The sequence below is a fragment of the Globicephala melas genome, chromosome 6 (assembly GCF_963455315.2).
Source record: "Globicephala melas chromosome 6, mGloMel1.2, whole genome shotgun sequence".
In the NCBI taxonomy this organism is placed as follows: domain Eukaryota; kingdom Metazoa; phylum Chordata; class Mammalia; order Artiodactyla; family Delphinidae; genus Globicephala; species Globicephala melas.
In genome coordinates this window covers 58,444,846-58,457,306 of record NC_083319.1, presented here as the reverse complement: position 1 = coordinate 58,457,306, position 12,461 = coordinate 58,444,846, and the positions used below count along the sequence as shown (strand labels likewise).

The 12,461-nt window shown below is 34.9% G+C and overlaps 1 protein-coding gene across 16 annotated transcripts in view; it reads left to right on the top strand.

Annotated features, from left to right (window-relative positions):
• PTPRD (protein tyrosine phosphatase receptor type D) overlaps positions 1 to 8,473 on the top strand; it is a 2,143,764-nt gene extending 2,135,291 nt beyond the window's left edge. For all 16 annotated transcript variants that reach the window (XM_060300920.1, XM_060300919.1, XM_060300918.1 and 13 more), the window contains 2 exons: positions 2,676 to 2,811; positions 4,719 to 8,473. In XM_060300920.1, coding sequence (XP_060156903.1) covers positions 2,676 to 2,811; positions 4,719 to 4,787 — 205 coding nt within the window. In that variant the 3' untranslated portion in view covers positions 4,788 to 8,473. The remainder of the gene's footprint in view (positions 1 to 2,675; positions 2,812 to 4,718) is intronic.
• Positions 8,474 to 12,461: the final 3,988 nt, after the last annotated feature.

Genomic DNA, 12,461 nt, shown 5'->3' with positions numbered 1-12,461 from the left:
CCTATGTTTGCCTTCTTGAGAAAACCATAAATAGTTATTAAGCCTTAATAACAATACTAATTCTTTTCAGTCAATAAGTGATTAGAATGGTACCTCAGTTAAAATTGCAATTTGCTTGAAAATTGTTGCTATATCAGAAAATGAAGCACCTTCAAGTTAATTATTTTCAATAGTTTCCACGGCATTTTATAATTCAAGTCATTGAAGCTAACAGAAATAGCAAGTAAACAGTTCAGAAAGGACAATTACCATAAATTTAGTGCTTTTGGAAGTTACTATGCAAAAACCTTCTAGCAAAAGGAATTCACCTAATATGTTTTAGTTTCAGTTTGTAATCTCTTTATGGTCAAAATCTTGAAAGAGTTCATTAAAAATTTTACTTTGCTTCCCCCCCAGAATCCCAAACTACAGTTCTTAGTGACATGGGAGACAGGTCGCGAAACAGGAGAAATATTAGACATGGGCTTCAAAACATCTGAGCTCTAGTCCCACTACTATCATCATGTAGCTCTGTGACAGTAGGGAAATTTCTCTAGACCTCAGTTTTCTCAGCTGATCTCCAAGACCCCTTCTGGGACACACAGTGTGCTATTAAATGAGAAGCAGACCTTGTTTATACACATTTGCTGTGTGTTGAGCTTATCCAAAGTTCTTTGCTCTAGACCACCAAAGAGCATGTAGGAAATGATGCAGGGACTCGATATTCAGACAAAGTGGGTGGTATATACGGGACTTGAATTACCTGGATATCCCCCTTAATTTTCCACATAATTTGCCCAAATCCTAATCCAAATTTTCCAGTATAAGCTATAAAGAAAAGAATATGTTCAACACATTTTTCTTTAACTTCAGGCATTCCCATAAGTATAAATAAGTGTGTGTATGCATGTGTCTCTTTTCATTGCTTTTGTCACAAAATTATTTGTATATACAAAGATTCCTTTGTATACTATGACATGTTATTCATATACCTTAAAGACTTCCAGATATCTTCTCTTATCTGGGGATATTTTAAAAATACCACTCATTTATAGCTTATTAAAAACAGGATAAAGTCAATAAATTTGGAAGTTGTAAGGCCAGTGTCTGTTATTTTCTTGAAAGCACCTAGTAGAAAGCCAGAAACCCTATATTTTTGTTACATTTGAGCGAGCAAAGCAAGGTAAGATAGACTCTGGAGTACCTGGACCATTCAACAAAAAGATCATAAATCACAGTCTCTCAGGATTAAGAGAGACTTTCAAGGTTGAAAGGGACCTTCAAGGTCATCTACTCCAGCTTAACAGAGAGCCTTGACTGCTCCTGGTTATCCTTAGTCACTCCGTAAAACCTGCCTATGGATTTTAAAGCTTCACTTACATTTCTGTTAGGACTCTTTAGAAAACCCAGTTTATAAAGGGACACACTATTTATATATCAACTACATCCCGAAGTAAATGAATCCATCCATTTTCTACAGCCTGTACCCAAGCATTACACGTGCCATTTAATTAGGATCCAAAAATGTAGGGATTTTTCAGATTATTCACTCTTTTCCTCATTACCTAAACCTCCAGATGCTTTCCTACTTCCTAAGAGCACAAAAGCTATGAATTAATTTTCTTCTCTTGCTGCTGTTACAATTCTGGAATCATCTTAAAACATTAAAGAAAACAGAAACTCAAAACCTTGCTAACGTGGTGGAAAGAATCCTGGTGTTTTAGCTACTGAACATCTAAAAATAGTAGATAAGTGTATAGCTCAGTGGCTCTTAACCACTGTGTTTTTTTTCTTCTTCTTCTTTTTTGATTTTTTTCCAGTTTAGAGACCCCTTTGATAATCTGTTAAAGTTGTAAGTTTCAGAAACAAAAAAATATATATATATTTACACAATCCATACATATAAGATATTCATAGACCCTTCCAAAGACTAAATGAGGATCCCATGTCAAAAATCCTGTTATATTGATAGAATCTCCTTTCTCATATCAAAACTGATGTCTGAATTTGAATAGTCTATATACCTTCATATTTATTTTTACGTCTAGGTGATGGGACATGTTGCACAGATTCTTAAGTGACTACAAGAAAATCTGAAGGCACCCAGTTTGTCTTACCTTATCTGAATTATTTCAAATGTAGAGAACAAACGTATGGACACCAAGGGGGGAAAGTGGCGGGGGAGGGGGTGGTGGTGGCATGATGATTGGGCAATTGGGATTGACATGTATACACTAATATGTATAAAATAGATAACTAATAAGAACCGGCTGTATAAAAAATAAATAAAATTCAAAAAAAATGAATTATTTCATACTTTAAAAATATTAAGCAGGCAAAGTCTAAAATTTCAGGATCTACGTGAAGAGTATAAATCTGTATTTTATTTACCATTCCTTTTATCCATTTATTTTATGTTTCCTGGCCCTTTCCAAAATGACATATAATCCCAGTTGAAAGGTTATTATATTTTATAAGACTTAATCCTAATTACTCCACATTCATTCTCACCTGTTATCATGGCACACTGTCTTAAGAGTAATCATTTCATGAACCCAACACCACATTTTCCTGAACATTGCTGTAGTAGAACCCAATGTAATATGGAAGCTGGTGGACATACGTCCACTTCCAAGCAAATGTGGCCGAGACCGTGAGTGTCTCATCCAGTAATGTTGTCTTTGTTATTATGACAGTGCTGGCGTTGGAAGAACTGGAGTCTTCATAACACTAAGCATTGTTTTGGAAAGAATGAGATATGAAGGAGTAGTAGATATCTTCCAGACTGTCAAAATGTTAAGAACGCAACGACCAGCCATGGTGCAGACAGAGGTGAGAAAAATCTCCAGGAGTTTGTTTGTCACATCTCAAGAACCAAATAATACATTTTGTTTGCCAAGATCTCCTAGAGTCCAGAGACTCTCAACACCAGAGGCAAAATGCAGGAAAATACTGCAGGAAAAGCATCCAGTTGTTTAATATTTTTGAACCTCATTTTCCCCCTTTGTAAATGGGAGTGACAGTGTCAATGTCTTAGAGCTGGTTTGGAAGTTATCTAAGATGACGTATTAGATTGAACCATGTTAAATTGTCACTGTTTGGGGCCTATAAAAATGGCAATTTCATATAATTCATTATATATATACATACATTAATGTGATATACATTGCACGAATTTAATATATGTAAAAAGCCCAATGGTAGATAATATACCTGGTAGATAATAGACCCTTGGCCCATTTTATGCCTCCATTCTCCTTCTATATGCCTAGGTATTATCAACTGCTCTATATTTCATTTCTTAATAATGGTATTTTAAAATATTTGCATCCTGGATATGCACTAGAGAAATTAGCCTTCCATTCTCTACTCCAAGAATTGTTATGAAAATTCTGATATTTTTCAGAATAATAGGAATTCATGACTTAGCCAGTCTGACCTACTGACTTCATTTTAAGGATAATATAAGTGATAGATAGTGTTTCTGTTTCTCAAAAGGCCAACAAATTATACAATTTATATGTATTCCTAAATTCATAACCCACAGTATCTTCCAGACTTTGATTTCAAAATAGTGCAAGCATTTGGCTTGCAATACTCAAAACATTATGTCAGCCTGACAAACTTAATGGGTGTTGGGGGTGACGAGGGAAATTGGACGTTTAGAAAGCCTTAACACTTAGCCAAGCAACTTACTGTGACAAGATAGGAAAGCAAACTCCATTTATTTTGCATTACCATTTTTATTGTAGAAAAATGCACATTTAAGCAAAATAGAGACTATCTACTTTCAGCCCCATTGGCTACTGAAAATAAGTTTCTTTTACGGGGAAAATCCTACTTTTTCTCACCCCTTCTTCATCTGTAAATTATAATTTTTCTATCTTATAATGCCCCCACTTATTCCCATTTGACAGTGTTCTTCCCTGTCTGAAAAAGGACATGTTTCATGCTGTTTTAGTTTAGTGTGGGTCTTTCTAGAACAGGCAACTAACTAGCCATCACAATGAATTAGGCCAAATGGCACAGGTACTTTTTGACATGGGCAGCCAGTCTTGTGATGCCATTTTCAAGGGATGAAAAGCCTAAAAGTTCAGCGCCCTGTGTATTCGGCTTTGTGTGCCTGATGTTCATCACAACGATACCTTTTGGCCGCTTCCCTCACTTATATAAACACATCAGAAACAATGGAGAATAATTCTGATTGCAGGCAACAAGGTCTACTGTCTGATAAGATTTTTTTTTTTTTTAAATTCAAATGTTTTTGGCAACAGCCCAGAAGATAAATGAAACCACATTTTCCTCAGGACAATATGTGTCTGCATAGGCCTCTCTTAAATATGCGAACTGAAAATTACTTACCTCAAATAATTAGATAATTTTAAAAGACGGCTGTGACATATAAGGAGTTCCCATGTTTAGCTGGTGGTAATTGTCTGGTACTATCCTTGGAGAACAGTTCACATATGTCTGGAAGATAATGTTCACAGGAGCTGTTACTACTTTGGAATTAGGAGACTATTTTAGTCGAATTGAGTGGTGAAGTTAATAAGTACCCCATGTGGCTAATGGTTCTTTGCTCAAAACAAAACAATTGGTCATTGGATTGAATTGATTGGCGAAAGCAGTGATTTTGCCCCCATCTAGGTGTAACTTTGTCTTCCAACATCGATTTCCACTTTTCTGTTAAAATGTACTCATGGCCCCTTTTCTTTCTCCCCATGCTTTGTCTCCGGCAGGATCAGTATCAGTTCTGCTATCGAGCCGCGCTAGAGTACCTGGGCAGCTTTGATCACTATGCAACGTAGAAACCCCTGACCCACTTTGGATTTTTACTGCAAGCCCTTCAATATCCATGGAGTCTCTTCTGAGCCATACAGGGCATTTGAGAAGTCCTTCTTAACTTCTAGCTAACAACCACTTAGTGGGACTATCACACACAAAACAAATTTAAAAAAACAAACTCTTCCGGGTGGACCAAGAATTCACAGTTTAATAATCTAACCTGAGAAATAATAAAGAGAGTCCTGACTGATGAGGCATCTGAAGGATTTTATTTACAGATACCTCAAGGATTCAAAATAAAGGGAAGAAGAAATCACAGCAAAGAACCGCCATCTTGTTCAGGATTGCTTGATGGGTGCAAAGAGAAATGGCCTGAGTGCAGCAGTTCAGGGCAAGATCTTTGCTGGCTTCTCATGACAAAATGGACTCTGCTTTGACATCGCCCCTTCCCAGCATACTACTCATGATAACATTTTAGGGGGAAAGGGGGTGGGGAATGTTTAAAAAGAAAGTCTTTGATTTAGTTTTTTAGTATTGTAAAGATACTGCTGACCTGTGCTTCATTTTTAACTGTGTAAACTTTTTTTTTAACAAAATGTATCATTCGATAAAGTGAATTTTAAAAAAGTTACATAACTCTTCATTTTTTATTTCCAAATTGTAGGTTTTTTTAAGCTGTAGAACTGTTATCTGTGATACCTTGCTGTAGAAATATCAAATAATTGGAAAATTTGCACATTTTTGTGCAATACTCTTAATCTACAGTATCGGTCTCGTCTGGTATTACTTTTACACTTCTGTCTGGTTTTCGTTGCTGAGAAAGTACCCATTTTCTTCAAATAATCAAAGAGAACTTTGTTTTGTTCTTTGGAATCAACAGGGAGGCGCAAAGTATAAAGTTGCTGCTAACATATATACATATATATCCATATTTTATAGGGGTGTCTATGTATATATAGTGTGTCCACACAAAAAGATAGATATAGCTATCATTCAGTTCTTCCATGATTTAGTTCTTAAATTTTTTAAGGTAGAGAAGCTATTGTAACACCTTTTTCAATTTGTTATTAATTTTATGACATACTGATATTTCTCAATATCACACAATTTTAATTCTTAAGGGAAATGAGGAATGCACATCAGTGATTGTCAAACCTCACCCCCTTAATTTCCTACCCAATCTCCCCCCACCCCCCTAACCATATTCACAAATACTATTTTGTTAGCCAGGCTTCCAACAAAGTTCAATATTTCTAACACTCTAGTGCAATAAAACATTATTAAATATCTAAGAGGTGTGCATGTGGGAAAGGTCAGTGCATATCCCTTTAGGAGGAGAGAATGTTGTAATATATCAGCTATCAAGATGTTTAAAAAACAGTGTATTCAATTGTATATTGTCTATAGTATGTGCTATGAAATTTGCATTTATGATATGTAACAGGGGCAAAGCCAAACTCATGTTACTCTGTTCAGTCAGAAACATTTTTTGTGGCATACAGCATTCCTGGGAAGTGCTGTACTTTGTTTTCTTTTGGTTTTAGTTTTGCATTTAGAGTGCCTTATAATTGATGCCTATTTTAATAGCATTTCTTTTCAGCTTTTGGTTCATATTTTCATTATTTGTTCGTATGTGTTTCTCTTCCAATTAAAGCATTATCTGTTTACCACATGTACAAAAACTCTTTGAATAATATGCATTCCTAGTTTTCAACCAAGTCGGGGATGTTAGTGATTGTACCAGCCCAAAGCACTTGGATAATCAGGGCCCTTCTTCCTTTCATAATTGTCAACATCAGGAAAAGCTACTTGTTTTATTTGTAATCCCTTCCAAATCTGCTCTGGAACATTCAGTAACTGCACCAAACTTAATTTATTAACAAACATGATTGTCAACTTTGAACATATTTACTATTTCATTAGGATTTTTCTAAAAGGAGAAATTAAAAAATATATATATATGTATATATATATATCCCCCCCAAATTTTTCAACATAATTTCTATAGGAAGCCATGGACAATGGCATGAGTTTGCCATATCTTACATGATTTTAAAGAACACTCAGAATATCCAAGGAACTCTTATTAAAGAGTTTTGGTAAAATATTTTGGTTTAATGTTAGCTTCATTGATGTTCTGCATGGAAGGAGTTTTGTTTTCTACATTTTCCCATCACTAGCAGAATGAAATCCAAGAGACCAAACACTTGCAAGCATCATATTTGAGCACTTTTGTAAAAAAAAAAAAAAGAAAAGAAAGAAAAAGAAAAAAAAAAACTATAATACTAAAAAAAAATAATAATAATAAGTATCTAGAAGGCTACCTCAGAATGAGACTCTCTAACCTACATCAGAACAGGAGAAGAATGTGCACTATGTGGGTCTGTTGTTGTTTTCTTTTAGTTTGTATCTTTTGGAGATTTATCCAAGTGCCAGATTACTCAGTGCTATGATTTTCGTTTAGTGAAACAAAGGGGGTCGGACAGACATTGCATCATGCAGACATGCCATGTTGGACAGGTAGAATCCGATGGTGTACTGCACACCAGAACGATTGGCCAATGAGCAGTTTCTCTCCCTGAAACCAAAACTGCCCATTTGGCAAAGGGAAAGGGGAGAATAATCACAAGAAGAAAATGAACGGGATGCATACCATAGACGAGCGAGGAGGAGAATATTCCAGATATCTTACTGTTCAGGAGCTGTTCTGAGAGCTAACTCCCTTACTGTCATTGATGTGCATTCCACTCTGCTTTTCTGTACAAACATTCTATCTTCTTTTCCCAGGTAAACATCTTTATCTACCATTACCATAAACTTTCAAGTTTCCAATTATTTTCATCATCATAACCAGTACGGTGCTATTATTTACCTATGTACGTGTAGTTATGTATAATTTTGTAATTAGTTACAAAGGTAAAAAAAATCAAAATATATAAAAAGTGATTTGTACAGAACTTTATTTTAGCTCTTTTTTAAAAATGATTTGCATGGTTAGACAATGGCGAGGACAGCCAGGGGAGGGAAGGGCCTCTAGGGAACTTTGCACTTTCTATACCTTTATACTATGCACTGCCCTATTGATTCTACACCCAATAATGTTATTACTTGAACCCATCTGTAAGAAACTGCTTCAGAAATTCGTTTGTGTGTATGTAAATAACCCAATATAGAAAAAGGAAAGGAAAAATTCTGCAGTAATGTACAGATTTTTTTCTTTCCTGGTTTTGTTTTTGTTTTTTGGTTTTTGTTTTGGTTTCACTTTGCTTTAGGCCTTGCTTTTTATTTTTCATTACCTTTTCTTTTTCCTATTTTGGATTTTAGTTTCCTTTGGGCTTATGGGTGCCCTGATACTCCAGCAGAGATCAGAAGGGTACAGATCCATCCTCTCCATCTGTTATGTGGCTTTGCCATCCAAGCTTGGAGTGTCTTTACAAAGATAATAACAGTTGTGTTCTTTGCTCTCGTTTTGGATGCATAGACTGAAAAATTTAAAAAAAAAAAACAACTTGTAAAATGGCTTGTTAAAAAAATACAATTACCTCTAATTAGTAGTACGCGTAAATGTTTTACAGAATGAAAGGCGTGCTTTTTATTTTCTTACATCGTTACATTGGTGGCGAAAGAGGTCTGTATGAAAATCAGTTCTTTGCTGACACAAGTTCCATTTGTTACAAATGAATTCTAATAAAAATGTCAGTGTTATGCAGCCCTGGCCTTTGCTTTTGTCCACTCAAGCACTTTGGTTTTGAACTAACTATGTATGTTCCCTCTTCCCCCCTGGTTATCTGGTTAGTTCCTTTATACTAATAGTAATTCTACTTACCAAGAGGCTGCTATCTACAGGTGCCTGCCTTGAGGTGAGCACCTTTCACTGGTAAGCAAACTGAGGCTTAAAGAAATGGTTTGCCCAAGTTCACACAGCAAAGAAAGAAGCCTTGGTATCATTCAAACTAGAGATCATAGGCAATCTTTAATTCTTCATGATGACTACTATATAAGTGCATTAGGATGTATATAAGTATTATCATCTTGAAACAACTGGCATCTCTCAAGTACATAAAAACTCTTTGGGAACATGGCTAAGAAAATACTTGGCTTCGATTGTTTATTCAGTCATTCAATATTATAAGTCAGAACTGTTGTAGGCGTTGCGAATGCAACTGTGAACAAATGAGATACTGCTGCTTCTCCTATGGAGATTGCAGCCTAGGGAGAGAGGTTTGCATTAAATACATAATGATAAAATTACACTCTGACAAGTGTTATAAGGGAAAGGAGAGATCCATGAAGTTAGGACTTTCTATTGTGAGGGACAGAAACTCTGACTCAGCTTAAAAGACAAGGAAAGTGTTTTTTGGCTCATATATTTAAAGATCAGGCATGGGCTTATGTTGAGAGAGTAGAAATATATAATCTTCAGAAACAACTGGACTCAGAACTCAGGTGATATCTTCAACACTTGGCATCTCTCTCTTTCTCCCATCCTGGTTTCTACTTTCTCAGTGTCAGTTCTAAGCAATCTATGTGGTCCTTGGAAACTTTGGGATCATAACATCAAAAAGCAGGCAAGTGGAAGAGTTAATTCCCCAACAGCACAAACAGAAATCCCCGAACAGAATGGATGCTTGTTTGCCCCCATTGATAGGACTTGGAGTAAGTGATCATCTCAGGATCACAGCTGTGGATAGGAGGAGAGAATGTGCTCATTGAGTTGCCAAATCAAGAAGGATGTGCAGTAGCTGTCACCTTGCCAAATAGTGATGAATATGGTAGGACCAACAACTGACTGCCAAGCAACCTAATGAATTAAGGTAAGGCAAAGCACAGGTATGCTGGGTAATGTTACAACTACATGTTGCCACGGAAATGATGAGGGAATGAAACAGTCCCATTATCCAAAAAGTATCTTGGAAAACTTGATACGAAATAGACAATTAGACTCTTTTTTTCCTCCCTCTTTCTTGCTCTCCACCTAAATTGTCCTTTAATTTTATAGATTCAATCACCCTATTGATTGATTGTGTAAGCACACAATCCCTAACCAGAAAAACAGGACAGAAATTTCAAGGTGAATCATACTTACTATTCTGATCATTGTGATGCATTATATTAAACAGATGTCTGATTGGAATGCCAGAGATGACAAAATAGCTCACTTCACACATGTACACACACGTAGGAATTATTAGTTAATAGTAACTCACTAATAGTTTAGGTTTCTTTTCTTAGTCATATTTATGATTAGACTTTATAAGTTAAGAGAATTTCGATAAAGTATAATAATTTGTAAAATTATAAATCTGAAAGGTGTTTAACTTTATGATTTTTAAAAAGGGTTTCTGTAAGTTCTAAGGAAATAAATATAGTAAGGAACAACTATGAATTTGAAATTGTAGATTGTATCATTATTTGTAATAGCAAAATAAAAGTGAAAACACCCTAAATGTTCACTAATAGGAAATGATTACAAATAAAATGTATATATGTGAAATTGTATATATGTAAAATTTTAGACACACACACATCACAATACCATGAATAATACATCCTAATTTAGCCATTAAGTGGTTAAGTAGTTTGTGGGAAAAAGTTATGACATGAAAAATCATTAAAAGGAGGTATAAAATTATGTACACATATTAAAACAAAGAATTAAATGACTGGAAAGAAATGCATCATTTACTAAATGATAACTATGTAATAAAACTATCTTGTACTTTTTTCTAAAATTTTTATAATAAGTACTTTAAAGTAGGGGTGCTTTAAAATATATGAGAAGATGGATTAATTTTTAAAAATCAATTTAAAAAGGCAAGAATGGAGAGAAAAAGAAAGAACTCAGGAAAGAACCAAGGACAGGTGGGACAAATAGAAAGAAAATAATAATATGATAGATTTAAACAAAACAAAAATTACATTAAATGTAAATGTAGTATACCCAACTTAAAAATACACATTGTAGTCTAGATATGTAATGCTCATAAAAGTATAAGAATGCTGAAAGTAAAAGAAGGTCAAGAAATATGCCATGCAAACATAGCCAAAAGAATGCTGTGCTGTTATTAATTTCAGCCATAGCATTAGCAAATAAGTCAATTCACAAGGAAAACAGCTCCAATGCACCAGGAAGACGTAACAATTCTGTTTGTATGCACTTATCATACAGCTTCAAAATAGAGACAACAAAAATAGGCAGAAATAAATAGAATTACATACATATCCACGATCATAATGGGAGATTTTAAAACATTTCTCTCAGTAGTTGATAAAATTACTGTTTCAGAACAGACCAAAACTATTTAGTAATGATATAAAAGATATAAATAACCTGATTAACAAAATTAACCTAAGTGACCTATGTAGATCACTACTCAACAACTTAAGAATATAGATTATTCAACAGCTTAAGAATACATTCAATAAGAATTGAATACATTTTCAAGAGCACATGGAATAGTTACCAAAATTGACTAGGGATTGGACCATAAAGCAAATCTCAATAAATTTTGAGTGTTTTTTTTTGTTTTTTGTTTTTTGTTTTTTGCGGTACGTGGGCCTCTCAGTGCTGTGGCCTCCCCCGCCGCAGAGCACAGGCTCCAGACGCGCAGGCTCAGCGGCCATGGCTCACGGGCCCAGCCGCTCTGCGGCATGTGGGATCCTCCCAGACCGGGGCATGAACCCGTGTCCCCTGCATCGGCAGGCGGACTCTCAACCACTGCGCCACCAGGGAAGCCCTTGAGTGTTTCAATTATGTAGAATATATTCATTCGCTGACCACATTACAGTTCAACCGGAATTCTATATCAAAGATATTTAGAAAATTCCCATATGTATGCATGGTAATTAAAAAGCCTTCTAAATAGCAGGTCAGAGAAGAAATCACAATGGAAGTAAGAAATTATAACTATAAAATTATGAAATACTGCATATCAAAACTTGTGGGATAAAGCTAAACTGTGCTTTAGACAGAAATTTATAGCCTTAAATGCATATGTTAGAAAAAAGAAAGATTGAAAACCAATGATCTTGAAATTAATTAGAAATTAGAAAATTAACAGTTAATTATATCCCAAGAAAGTAGAAGGAAGGAAATAATAAAGAAAAGAAATAATAGTAAAATTTAAAATACATACATAATAGGGAGTATCAACAAAACTTACAGTTAAAAGCTGATTCCCTGAAAGACAACAATATTGGTAAACCCTAGCAAAATGATTTAAACAAAAGAGATGGACAAGCAATATCAGGAATTTGAATAGGAGCATAATACTTCAGAACTTACCAACATTAACCACTCTAAGTAACAAAGGGTCCATATTCACAGTATATAACCAACTCCTAAAAATATATATGAAAAAGGCAGGTACCCCCACCCCCAGAAAAGATTACGCACTAGGCCTGAATAGGTGTGTCATGTCACAAAAAAAAAAAAAAAAAAAAAAGTAGCCAAATTGCTCAAAACAAATGAAAAATTATTTAATTTAATAAATAATCATGGAAATGCAAGTTAAAGCCACAATGCAATACCAATATGCATGCACCAGAGCAGCCAATATTAAAAAGACTAACAATATTAAAGGTTGGTGACAATCCATGAGTTCTGAGTGAATGGTCCTTACACGTATAAAGCCTCTATGGAATTCTGCGCCATTCCCTATTATGAGCATACACTCTGCTTTTTAGAATGCAATTTT